Source organism: Falco biarmicus, chromosome 4 (assembly GCF_023638135.1).
Source record: "Falco biarmicus isolate bFalBia1 chromosome 4, bFalBia1.pri, whole genome shotgun sequence".
NCBI classification, from domain to species: domain Eukaryota; kingdom Metazoa; phylum Chordata; class Aves; order Falconiformes; family Falconidae; genus Falco; species Falco biarmicus.
In genome coordinates, this window is record NC_079291.1 from 97,409,101 (window position 1) to 97,421,967 (window position 12,867).

Here is a 12,867-nt window from a genome sequence, read left to right on the forward strand (position 1 = left end):
AGCGAGCACCCTGTCACAGTCACAGGAGTAGGCTATTTACAAAATGCAATGACAGACAAAAACTTTTAACAACAACCAGAACAAGAAGTAATGCCTCTCATTTAAGTAATAGCCTGAGTATTAAAACACTTGCTCTGGAGGTGTGAAACTAATGTACAATACACCTCTCTTCACAGGCTGACAGCACAGAAATCTGTACATTTCCCCTCCTTTAACAGTCCCCTAGCACACAAACTAGCGTGGGACACTCCATGCGACTATGCCTGTGGAAGCTAAGCCACCACACAACGAAGAACCCACAAACCACTGGTGCAAGAAGCACAAGTGGGGGTTTGACTCAGTGGCCCTGCGGTTAAGATGTTTAGTTTGCATCAGGAAGAGCTGTGCTTCAATTCCTGTTCACAGGACTGTTTCTGTCCTTATCATTCATTCATCACTGCATAATACTGATACAACACTCTTGAGACTAGGGAACTGAACCTGTTACATTGTATCAGGATGATACTTAGGTCTCAGAATAATTTGCTGGTAAAATTTTTATCTTTAATGTTTTAGGGTCCACAGGTTGAGAAGTAAAAATCAAGTGTTCCTGCTGTAGCATAAGGTCCCACACAACCACAAAGAAACCCTGAGAAGTGAAATTTTTTCTGTTCATGCTGATAAACGGTTGACCCTGAAAATGGGACGACCATATAAAAAAATACTAAACAGCTCTGACATAATAAACACAGCAATCTTCTGATACTCAAAATATTCATTTTTATATTTGACTTCATTTTTACACAGAAGTTTGTACAGATCTGAAAGCTGCTAAATATTTCCACCAGAATGCTCCAGAATCTAGGGACCTTGCCCCAGAATTTAGGTTCAGCTTGCTACACAGTATACAGGCCTTTGGCTATACCAGTCACTGGATTTTAAAATCAATTATTTTCACTTTAAGAACATGCTTCAGGGGGGGAAAAAAAGCAAAATATTTGGTAAACAACAAACGAAAAGACAGAGTGCTAGGACTTACTTCTAACTTAAGAGTATCAGGATCTGGAAGCAAATACACTCTTTCTTGCAGCTTTTTTTCTGCTGCTTCTATATCCTAAAACACAGGCAAAGTACATTTTAAAAACAACACTGGGAATTTTAAAAGGAAAATGCACACTCACATAAAGACATTTAAATTAATTAAATAAACCCATTACAGCTAAACTGCATTCAAATAGTAACACTAAAGTTCAAATCTTTCTGTCTAGTCATTCTGAAAACCGACTTGTACTAGTAAGACTAACATCCTACAGTTTCTAAATAATGTTTGCTGTACCTTTTTGATACAAGAATAAATTTCTAAGGCTGTTGCTGTAAAACACTGTTATTCTCTCTGGACACTAGAGTAAATTAGTTAAATTCTGTTCTATAAAACTGAAGAAAATAGAGGGGAACAGAATGGTTTTCTCTGTGCTGCATGAAGACTGAAGTATGTATTCTAGCTACTGTAACTGTAAAGTAACTAGGCAAATTATGTGCAAGATCTTTACTTCTCAAGACAAAGATGACTTGCTAATATGCATGCATAACATGTGCACAAAAATGTAGAGCTGCAGCAAGCTGTTCACCAGACAAACTTGGATGACAATGCACCTCACATAGCTTTCTTACAAAAAAATCAGTATTTGGGTTTCTGCTTGTCCAGTGGATGTGTGTGCTGGATTCACAAAGGCCTAAATACATTTTTTAGAAAAGAAACAACCAAAAAACAACAGCAACAAACAAACCAAAACATCCCCCCAAACTAACTGCCCTCCCCCTTTAAAGTTCTGACCCATTCTTGTGGGCTTAGTTCCATACCCAAACATTGAAGAGATTGAGTGGTGGGCAGATGAAGAGAGACAGAAAGGGACGTGGGAGTGGGGTGTGAAGAAGCCAAAGCTGAACAGAGTGGAGGGGGAAAGAAAGTATAGCAGATGGCAGAGTTGGGAGCAGAGAGCGGGTGTGAAGAGTACAACAGAAAAACTAAATGAGAGAGGAAATTCCCCAAAGGGACTTCCCAAATATTCACCACCACTGCCGCTGAAAAGCAGAGTGAGATTCTGAAGGAGCACATCCACAAGAGACACCAAACATGATTACTCGTATTGAATAATAGCCAATCTGAATACATCAATAAGTAAACAGTGCTCGACTCAAGTTTAGTTTGAAAAATATGACTCAAATTCAGCAGAGTATGATTAATAAAAACAAAATCCAGCCTTAGCGTTAGCTGAAGTTCAAGTTAGCAATACAGACACACTCAGTTCATTCAGTTTACACTGTCCATCTTATTTCATTAATTATTTTTGCAGCACGACTGTATTCTATTGTACGTAATTACAAACTTAATCCAAGCAAAACTGTTCTCCCTTTTCTACAGCAAAGTGCATACCCTTGTAGGAAGGAAGCTAAAGGATGTCTGAGAAAGCAAACTAAAAGTCTCATATTTAGCCAAAACCTCAGAAGGAGCTGGTGGCTACCCCTTTTCAGGTGAGAAAAAGACTAATGGGATAAACATAAAGGGGGCACATGAGCAAACATAGAAGCCATTTGAAATCACAAGGTCAAAATAACAGAGGCCAACACAGACTTAAATAACCTAAGCAAGGAATTTCTCTGTTGCATGTATTCAGAACAGATACATTATAAATAGCACCAAATTAAGCTCGTATCAGCATAAGCTTGGTTCAGACCAAGTCTGGAGAAGTTATCACCATACTGAGAAGAAGGATCAATCAGTAATGTTCACTTCATATTCATAGGATTTTCCTCCTTTCTGATTCCTTCTTCCAAATTCCTGTAGGAATTTTCACAGGAAGGAAGAACAGCAATCAAGATTATTATTTATTTATATACTCAAATAAATCATTGCAATGTTTATGGTGATAGGAAAAGAGTGTCTTGCAGGCAAGAAAGGAGACAGCAGTTGTGCGGATATGTTTAGTAGAGAAGGTCACTTTGGCATAGCCTAGATATTGGAAGTGTCTTTTTGTTGCTCACTCTAGTTTTATGTTGTGCAGTCTATTGTCATTCAGAATACTGATTTAATGACAGACAGTGAAAGAAATTTTTGCTGGAAGGTGCAGTATGCTTTAGAAAATAACTAGAACTACTGAGAAATTAGATGGCACTCCTTGTGTGTCTATACAACTGGTAAACTTCTTATGAAAAAGAAATCCCCATCATCAATATAAAAATAAATACATCAGCAGTGTAAGCTTCTTTGGAAAAAAACCCAGCAAATCTAGTATGTCACAGTACTGAAAAAAAGAGAGCATCTCACAATGCTTCCCCTAAAACCACAAGGACTGGAACAAAAACAATTCAAGACCCTTCCCCAGAGGTAAAATGGATTGCATGACACATGCATCACTTTTAGGGGACCAAATTCAGCTGTCACTTATATTGATATGAGTCTGGCAGAATCTCACTTAAATAATTCTAGAATTACATGCCTGTGAAGGAAAGCAAATTTGGTCTAAATTACCTTCCCAATACTAATTCCTGTATAGCATACTCTTTGTTTTCTATTTGATGTTATAAGCTGCACAGCTAAACACAAGAAATACTACTGACAACCTGTCATAAATTAGCTTATAAATACTAGTCTAATTTCTGCTTTTATTACAACAACATTATGTAAGTACTAAATGATACAGATTTCCCAAATCTGCAGTCTCCCTCTAAAGACAAGTAAAATACTCTGATAATCATGTTAAAATACTGAACAAGTTTAGTTCCTTGCTTCCTACTGATTAGAAAATAAATTAATTTTGAAATGCTTTCCTGTGCATAAATATCAACTAACACAGAGAAAGAAAAATGTCTTTTGCTATGATCACATACTGAAAACAACTGATTTTGCTTACATGCAGAAAACCAGAAATGCAAATAAAAAAATAACACTTCATCATGTCCATGTATTTTTGAGTAGGCCAAATCAACAACTCTCCACATGGTAACTGTGAAATGTACAGTGCCTGGTATCAGGAACAATATTCTGAAGCTGGCACATTAATCAGTCTTGTTTTCAAGCTTCTCATATATTATTCTGCATAGATTTTTTTTTTCCTGTTTTCTTCTGTTATCAGAAAGCATCTGCAGGAGTGCATGCCTGTTAAAACTAGTATAAAATTAATAGATTTAAACTGATTTATGCTACTTTATCCTGCAACAGAATTTGTTTTGATACATATGTTTTTGCTTTTTTTCCATACAAACACCAACATTTCTGACACTTGAAAGGAACAATTTTGAGGATGTGACAGAAGATGGCAAATATCTGTTTAACTGCAGAAATATTTACACTCTGTATATGTCTGAGCTATTGTTAACATTTCCAATACAAGAAGCTTTCAGCATGCAGAAATATACCTTATATTTATTATGTTTGCCTGTATATGTAAACTGAGAATGCATTTATAAAATACATATAATTTATAAAAAAATGTATTTATGAAATAAAAATCTATTATAAAATGCACATTGAAAACGGCATTTATAACGGCTCAATTTACTAAATCAATGGAGCATGAACTATGAAAAAATAAACAAATTATCCACTTCTCCACAGCCTCCCACTGAAGCACCTACACATATCTATACCTGATACAGAGGGGTTTGATTGCCCCAGCCTAGAACGCACCAGTTTTCCGCAGTCCAAGTTGAAAAATCTTGCCACAGAATAATTAAGAAGGCATCCCAGATTAACTGTTCTCCCTTGTCTGCCACTCTCTAAATATAACTTCCATTTAAATACAAAGAGGGCCTTCAATAGAGTTACACTCACCCAAAATGTGAACATTTTAAACCTTAACCAGGTTGTGCATGAAGAAAAAAAATATTTTGGTGACACAAATGAATCTTGCAATTTTCTAGAATAAAACTTACAACTTCAATAAACACAATGCATGTAATATAGACACTTAATACGTAAGAGTTTAAAGAAAATGCCAAGAGGTATAGTTTTCTGCTGTTTCCTGAACAACAGACATACATTTTTCAAATGCATGCTCATGTCAGTGGTCAAGTGCAATCTCTTCAGACTCAGATGCCTAAGCTAGGGGTTCCAGAAGATGTTTTAGCATACTGGTCCCTGGCATCAAACCTAGGTCTTTTTAATTGCCCATTCTCTGACTTCTGATTAATTTACCTAGGAAACAGAAATCTTACCTAAATACAACAACAGGCATGTAGAACAGCTATTAACAGTATCATCACTAGGAAGAGCCAGAAACACTAAATACTGCTTTTACAGACTTGGAAGTAAGATTCTTTGTCACTCTAAAGAAAAGCATTAAACTGAGAACTTCTTCCACAATTTCACACAATCATAGTGGGAGAATGGTTCCCACCCTGGACTAACAACATTACAGGCTGGTTAGCCCCTATTTCCAAACACCCCCCAGTATCTTGAATCAAAATTGCACAGGTACTGTAAGACTTGTAGGTACTTGTCAGACTCAGTTCTCTTAGGCAGACGTGTAATAGCATGTGTTGCAACTCTACATGTACTTAGGAAAAAAAAAAAAAAGATAGTAGCAGCTGCCACCACGAGGCTCATATAAGAAGGGCATGGGAAAAGGTAGCAATGCCATCAGATAATAAAGACTTGTCATTTAAGACTTTTGGTCAAGTTCCAGAAGAGGGAACTGTATATAGGAGAATTCAAATGATAACTATAGAGCAAACGCTTTTTTTTAAAATCCTCTAAGCTACATAACCATGACATTTCAATGAGGTTCCTGGTAGTTGCAGAAACTTACATTTAAAAGTGCTGCATTCCTTTTATGAGCTGCATCAGCTGCTTGAGTTTGCCATGTCTTTTTAGTCTTTTTGTCTCCTAGATAAGTCTCCATCTGCTGTAGCAGCTCTGATCTCTGAGACAGTCTACAAAGGAAAACATTTTGCTAAGTGGGTAGAACATTTTTCTCAGGAGCTAGAAAATAACCTTTTTACCTTACCCAGTTTTCTCAAAACTATGGGGCTAATTAAGCCGGCTGTAGGGTGGGTGTGCTGGGGGAGGGAAAAGGTACAGGCAGACACCACCTGCTGTGCTTGTATGAAGCTATAACGTTGCAACCAGCAGTCCTCATATGCTAAGGTGCTTAGAAGCACTAAATCTCCCAGAACAGGAAAGACAGGGTGGGATGGGGTGACTTGATCAGTGCTACTCTTGCTCATTGGCAAGTACTAGTTGTTACAAGAAAAGCAGATTTTTCTGACTCATTACTGTATTTGCTTCACAATCTGAGTTTACAGGGCAACAAAGCAGCAATTCCATAATTGAGGCTACAGTGAGAGAATCCAATTACCTTCCCCAAACAGGAATTTAATGGTGACAGGAGGTTAACAATGGAGATCTTAAACCAGTAGCACCACTGGAAGTCAAAACCCTCATCAACCTAAACACCCTTAACAGCAAGCAAGGATGCTAATTCCAATAGTTCATGAAGAAAGAGTGCCACCTCCTGGAACACTAACCCCTTGTTGAAATACCACTGTGCTCTGTACAGAGCTCAAATTCACTGTTCACAGGATGGTCATGCGTGGAAAGGGAGGTCTTGCAAGGCCACGACACAAATTGCTGCGAGGCATGCCACAGCGCTGAAACAATTACTTACATCTCTCCATGTCTCCTAGCAAGGTGAACCTCCTGAGCCAAACCGGATGACATTTTCAGTTCTTTGGCCCAGGTTTGTCACTATAAAAGGAAAACCAAGTAAAATAAAATCTTCCAAAGGCATACACACATTTTTCAGTATTCAACAATCCTGTGTTAAAAAGTTGCATGCATGATATTTATACATCAGCTAACTACACAAAACCTGCAAGACATTTTTACATTATGCTTTGACTACATGCACACTATCAACGTTCACAATATGTTTTAGGAAAATCTCACTGCATTCTAATAATTTCTGAGATAACTATAATTTGACTTTCAAGTTTCAGATTTAGTATTAAGTTTTCTCAAGTTTCAGGTGCTTACAATCACACCGGCAAACTGCGTGCTTGCATGATTTGTGTATTACTGTTTACGTTAGTGATTTCTGGGCAGTAACTCTGAACACAAAGTTATTCTTGTAAATATAATTTATAACTACTTCTCACAGATACAGTGCCCTGTTCATAGAAATCTACGTTTAAGTACAGGCATGATTAAACTAAGTAACTTAGGCTACCAAACCAATTTAATTTTTGCATGCTTGAAAAATAAAGTGAAGACTTCTCTGAGCTCAGCTCTTCAGTACTGCAACACAGTACAGGATGGAATACACAGCTTAAACTGTTTACTGTTACTTTTTTTGAGATATGAAGGAGACCAACTGCCCACCGCATGCAAATCAGGATCCTACAGAACTTCTCAGAATGCTGAAAGTGTTTTAGTGTTTTTTCCACCTCAGAGGTGACTGCACCGTTGCCACGTTAAGCAAAACTAAAGAACCTATCGCATGTTCACAATGTTGAAAGGTGGGAGAACTGAAAGATCTCATGAAGATACGGTAGCATCAGGAAGGGCCTCCTCTCCGTCGAGAATCACACTTCACTTTGAAATAAGCTATTTACATGTGCATGCCGACTTTGGTGGAGGCCATTTTCTAGCGATACATGCTTCACCACACTGCCAGAGAGATGCCTGTTGCTGGCACCTCCCCTACGAGGGGCATGAGGGGCACAGCACCTCGGTACCCTTCCCTCAGCCCAGGCCTCACGCCACTCGCTAGGCCAGGTGATGTCTCTCCTCAGGAGGCAATGCCTTCACTGGCAACGGTAGAAACTGAAGCACGGGGAAGCACAACCGTACGCACCCCTTTTCCTTCAGGGAGCCTGGCTTACACAGTCACAATGAACGGGCACCCAGCCTCAGCACCCTCCGCCCGCAGCAACCCGGGGCCACCGCCTCACACACATCTTCCCTAGGCGGCGGCCAAGGTGTGAGGTGAGGTAAGCCAGGCCAGGCCAGGCCGCTGCGGGCAAGGCCCCTCCGGCTGCCCCACGCCGAGGCCCTGCCTCGCCAGAAGCCCCCGGGAGGCGCTGGGGGGCGGCAGCAGGGACAAGTGCCCCGCCTCAGGCCGGCGGCCCTGGTGAGGCTGGAGAGCAGCAGCCGCGGGGGGAGCGGGAAGCGGCGCGTAGGAACCGCCCTTAACCCTACCACTGCGGGGGGGGGGGGGGGGGGGGGGGGCTGGGGTGTCTACAAGCCCGTCGGAATGCACCACTCTGTAGGATTGAGGGGGGAGAAGCCAGGAAAGATAAATAAATAAATAAGCAGACCTAGTTTACCTTTAGCCTCGCCGGCTTCGAAAAGGAAAACAATCACCCACCATGGTCTCCGCGACGCCTTAACCCACCCCCCCGCTGCCATGGAGACGGCCGGAAAGGTGGAGCCCAGCCGTAGGCGCTGATTGGCCTCGTTGCGCTTCGGTAGGCGGAATCAGGCGAGGTCGGGATCCCCCTCCGGCACTGGGATTGGAGGAACGAGAGAACGCAAGGCCCAATCACTGCCGGCGGGCGGCCCGCGGCTGGAGGGCGGGCTGGCGCGGCGGCCGTTACGCCTGAGGGGGCACGCGCCGCGGCGGTGGCGGCAGTGGCGGCAGTGGCGGCAGTGGCGGGTGGCCGTGCTGGGCTGGAGCCCGGTGGAGGGCGGCAGCGGCTCAGGCGCTGTCCGCGGTGAAACCCATCGCTTGAACCACCCCCAGCCCTTACACACAGGCACGAGTTTTGGGGATAGCCTGGGCAAACGGTTTGGACGCTGCAGCCCGCGCACGCCGAGGGAGGCTGAACCCGCTGGGAGAGCGGTGGGGGCTGCTGGGGGTGAGCAGGGCCCCTTCTCGCCCCCTCGCCTTCCAGCTCTCCAGGCGGGGATCCTTCCCTTGAAGCCGGTTGTTACTGTCCTGCACGAGGCACAGCATGGTGGTTTTAGCGTGGGAAGCGTGCTGTGAATGCCAGCCAGGTTCTCCACATCTGTTCCCAAACCCCGCGGTGCCATCGTGCTCCCTGTGTACTTGAGGGAAGCGTTTTCTCCAGGCCTCAAAGCTGAAGACAATTTACTGAGGCTGACTGTAGTCCTTTATAGTCAATCTTTCATCAAATGTACTTGTATTAATCCACTTTTCTGTGAATGTTTTGTCCTGATTCACAGAAAACATAAACCAAACTATTCTGAATGAAATACAGCTGAAAGTACATTTTTCTTCATTATCTTTGTTGTTGCCTGATAGATTTACGCGCGTTTGCAGCTGCAGGTGATAAAAGCTGCTCTGAAAAAGCTGCTCTCTCCTGTTTTCTTTCTAAACATTCTCTGATCCTGGTGTTTAAGATGCCTCATCGTGAGCCTTTCTAACTGCCGATGAGAAGTTTTTTCTTGTGATCCTTCAGCTCTTTTTCTACTTTTTTCCTCTGATTTTATATTTCTGCAACAAACATATTAATTCACTTCACGACATATAATTAAATATAAGTTCTTTAATGTGCTTGTCAACTTACCCCTGCTTATTGCAGCAGTCAGGATAAATGGTACTTAATTTTTTATTTTTTTTTTTACTATTGTGATTTAAAGATGAGACTTTCCAATAAATGATAACAGAGAAATAGGAATCTGTCCTCATTTCTAATGGTGTGAAAAGCTAATGGTTACAGTCTCACTAAATTTAACGGAAAGCCTAAGTGTTTTGCGTATTCTACTTTGAGCTACACCAGTCCTCTGTAATGGCAGTGATCTTTCTTTCTTGTAGCTTTTAATGAATTTCAGAAAGAATAGTGACAGATTGAAATTTGGTTTACATAAACCATTATATATGCTATTTGTGGAGAGAATGCAAAGAGCATTTTAGTTAAGCTACAGATCCTATCAATTGTTCAGTGTTGCGGAAACAGAGGCAGGATAGAAACCGTAATTTCTTAATGACTACTTTACTTGACAGTGGATGAAACACTCTGTAAGTTCATAGCTAATGAGCTATAAACACTGAATTTAGTTTTTCAGTATTAATGTTCTTTTTTCGTTAGAAGGGCAACCTAGCCTAGATCAGTTCCAAACTTGTCAAGAATATAAGCTTTACATTTATTTTTTTAAAGAAGACCATTAGTTACAGCCAGAAATCCCCAATAGCAGGCTCCTTTAAATTGGGCATTCTTTGTATCCACGAAAAGCAGCCACAGTGAAGTCGGTGAGACTTGCTGCAGAAACAGGGTTTGATAGATAGAAGTCACTTAGGTGGGGAACAGCATTCTCTTGCATGTCTTAATGCACTGGCACCTAACTGTAGTGTGCTCTGTTGTTATATGTGTGTCGTGCCGTGTGCGAAGTTCGTGTATGTCATCCTGTCTCCACCCTGTTTCCAGTTATACGGTGCATAAGTATTTAATATTTTTTATAAAAAGGTCTTTTTTCCCCCCAGATACCATGTCTTCATTAGCTATTTCTATCTTTATGTGAAGTTACTGCTGGATCACTGGTATAAAAATAGAAAAACCAGATACCTGCAAGTGAGACCTTGAGATCCGTATTTACTGCCCAATTGCGCTGATATAACTGAGTGTGCACTTTAACACCAGAGCGTTAGTCTCTCTGTTGCTTGGTCGCAGTCTGCAGTAGAAGTGTTATGCATGAGATTCTGTACTCCTTGAGTGCCTAAATATGGATTAAGGATTTACTGTTGACATTGAAATGTGGGCATTGTGACCCTAGGTTTTTCTTAACCCTGCAATTTGGTTTTATGCTGAAAATTTAGAGGGTTTTCTGAGCGAAATTGGTGAATTGTAACACTAGGTGGCACTTAAATACAGCTAACAAAGACATCTCTTGCAACACACAAAAACAGTCAAACACATTCTGTTCTAAACATGCAGTTAATTATATACTCAAAATGATGTCTTGGATTGATATTACTAAACAAACATGTATAAAATGTAATTACAGACAAGTGAAGTAAATACTGTAGGCTTATAATTGCAAGATATGTTTTTTACTTGTAATATGCTACACACCTGTGTGTAGTTTGTATAGCTAGTATTTTATTTTGTCATTTTTACTAACATTTAGAATGGCGCGATTTAGCTTTATGTACTTTTATTTACTGCTACCAATTTTTTGCCATATGTCAGTTTTAAAAAAACTGAATGTTTTTATGTATTGGGATTTTAAAACAGGAGTATTTCAAAGGGAAAACAATAAGAAAGGCGTTTTTTTATATAAAACCACTTCAAAACCTTTTAAAAAATACGTGTGTGTATATATATATATATATATATTTTTTTTTCCTAATTGCTTTGCTGTCCACTTCTTTCTTTACTTACCTTTTGGCGGTACACCTCTATTGCTATAGTTGCTTAATATCCACTTGGAGGTCTAAAGTCCAGCTGTTCATAAACATTTCTTAAGTGATACCACTGGTAAAATATACCAGGCCTATGGGACAGTCTGAGAGCCATGAAATCCCATCAGAGCAGCTTGCAACCATCACCTTGGGTTCTGACAGTTTTTCCTATCAACTGCAGAAGTGGTCAGCAGCATTTCAGTGAACTGCACAAGCTCCTGTGCAAAGCTGCTTTAAGTTACAAGAAGCTAAAAAGGGAAAGGTGTGCAAGGGAATATCCTGCCAGTGCAGGAGCAAGCTAATAAAGCATCAATCCTAGAAAGTGCAAAAATAGACATCTAGTTCCTCTTTCCCCTCACATTCTGGTGTTCAGGGAGTTGCTCTCAACCCTGGTGTTGGTGGGTCCCATACCACTCAGGGTTACAAGTAGTTGTCTTCTCTGTGGTGGTAAGGTTTTCACTGAGATGAAGCTCATAAATGGTAGAACAGCCCAAGAACATATTCCTGTATTTGCACTTTGTTATTTGGCAGCTAAAGATGTGTACTGGTACATGTGTCGAAGTCACACTTTGTTGAAAGAGGATTGCCAATGCGTTACTGTACTCTTAGATAAACTAACGTGAGCGCTCCGTGCCTGCTTGCTGGAATTGCCCCCGGACATCAGGAGACCTGTTTCTGGTGAACCAGAACCCAAACAATAGACCAGGATGGGCTGAGCACCCATCAACAGGTCCAAAAATAGTTGTCCAAACTAGAGAGAAGTTCAGAACAAGAGCTGGAAGACCTGTGGGAAGAGGAGGAACCAACAGCTGTGGCTGTGAGGACACAGAGGTGTGCAACTCCAACTGGTTGGTGTGCCTGTGAAAGTGTGGTGTAAAACTATGGATCAGACCAGGCCAAACTCTGTCCAATGTCAAAAAAATAAATAAATCGTTGAGGCAGAAGGACATAAGGAAAAAAATATTTTCTTTATGCTTCAAGTAGAGATTAAAACATGATAAATAGGACAAAGCTAAGAAAATCAGTATTCAGCTGCAAATTATTTTATTTTTTTTTCTTTTTTCTTTTGAGAAAGATCCTTTTAGGTTCTGGAAGAGTCCTTCCAGATAGCAGTACATATAGCTGTGAAATATAAACTAGCTTAGATGATTCTTCAGACAGTTTACTGATACACCCACTCTACTATCAAGGGGATACATGCCCTAACAGGTGCTTTCCATCAGTAGTTTCTATGGCATAGCTGCTTCTCTTTGAAGATTTCAAGAAAATAGTTTGGCCCTTGATTAATAACATTAAGCCTTCTATTTTTTAAAAAAAAAAATTCTACAGGCCTCAACTCACTTTAATAGATGTACAGGTAGTAGGATGTTTTACAAGTAATTATAAAAATTATTTACAGTAATTAGCTTGAATCTAATTGCTTCTCAGCATGTTAGGATAGTAAATTACAGCTTTATTTCAAACGACTCCTGTTGTCTGTTTTCCCTAAACTGAACACAGGAGACCCAATAAAAACAAACACTTGGAG

At 40.5% G+C, this 12,867-nt stretch overlaps 1 protein-coding gene across 5 annotated transcripts in view; it reads right to left on the reverse strand.

Moving 5' to 3' along the window:
• Positions 1–8,391, reverse strand: part of CEP15 (centrosomal protein 15) — a 34,373-nt gene extending 25,982 nt beyond the window's left edge. Inside the window, exons 1-4 of one of the 5 annotated variants that reach the window (XM_056335304.1) lie at positions 8,305–8,391; positions 6,645–6,724; positions 5,787–5,910; positions 1,019–1,093 (exon numbers count right to left, since the gene is read on the reverse strand). In XM_056335304.1, the coding sequence (XP_056191279.1) occupies positions 1,019–1,093; positions 5,787–5,910; positions 6,645–6,697 (252 nt within the window). In that variant the 5' untranslated portion in view covers positions 6,698–6,724; positions 8,305–8,391. Of the gene's footprint in view, positions 1–1,018; positions 1,094–5,786; positions 5,911–6,644; positions 6,725–7,832; positions 8,130–8,295 lie in introns of those variants that run through there. The other 4 variants (XM_056335306.1, XM_056335307.1, XM_056335305.1 and 1 more) reach the window with 4 other exon arrangements.
• Positions 8,392–12,867: the final 4,476 nt, after the last annotated feature.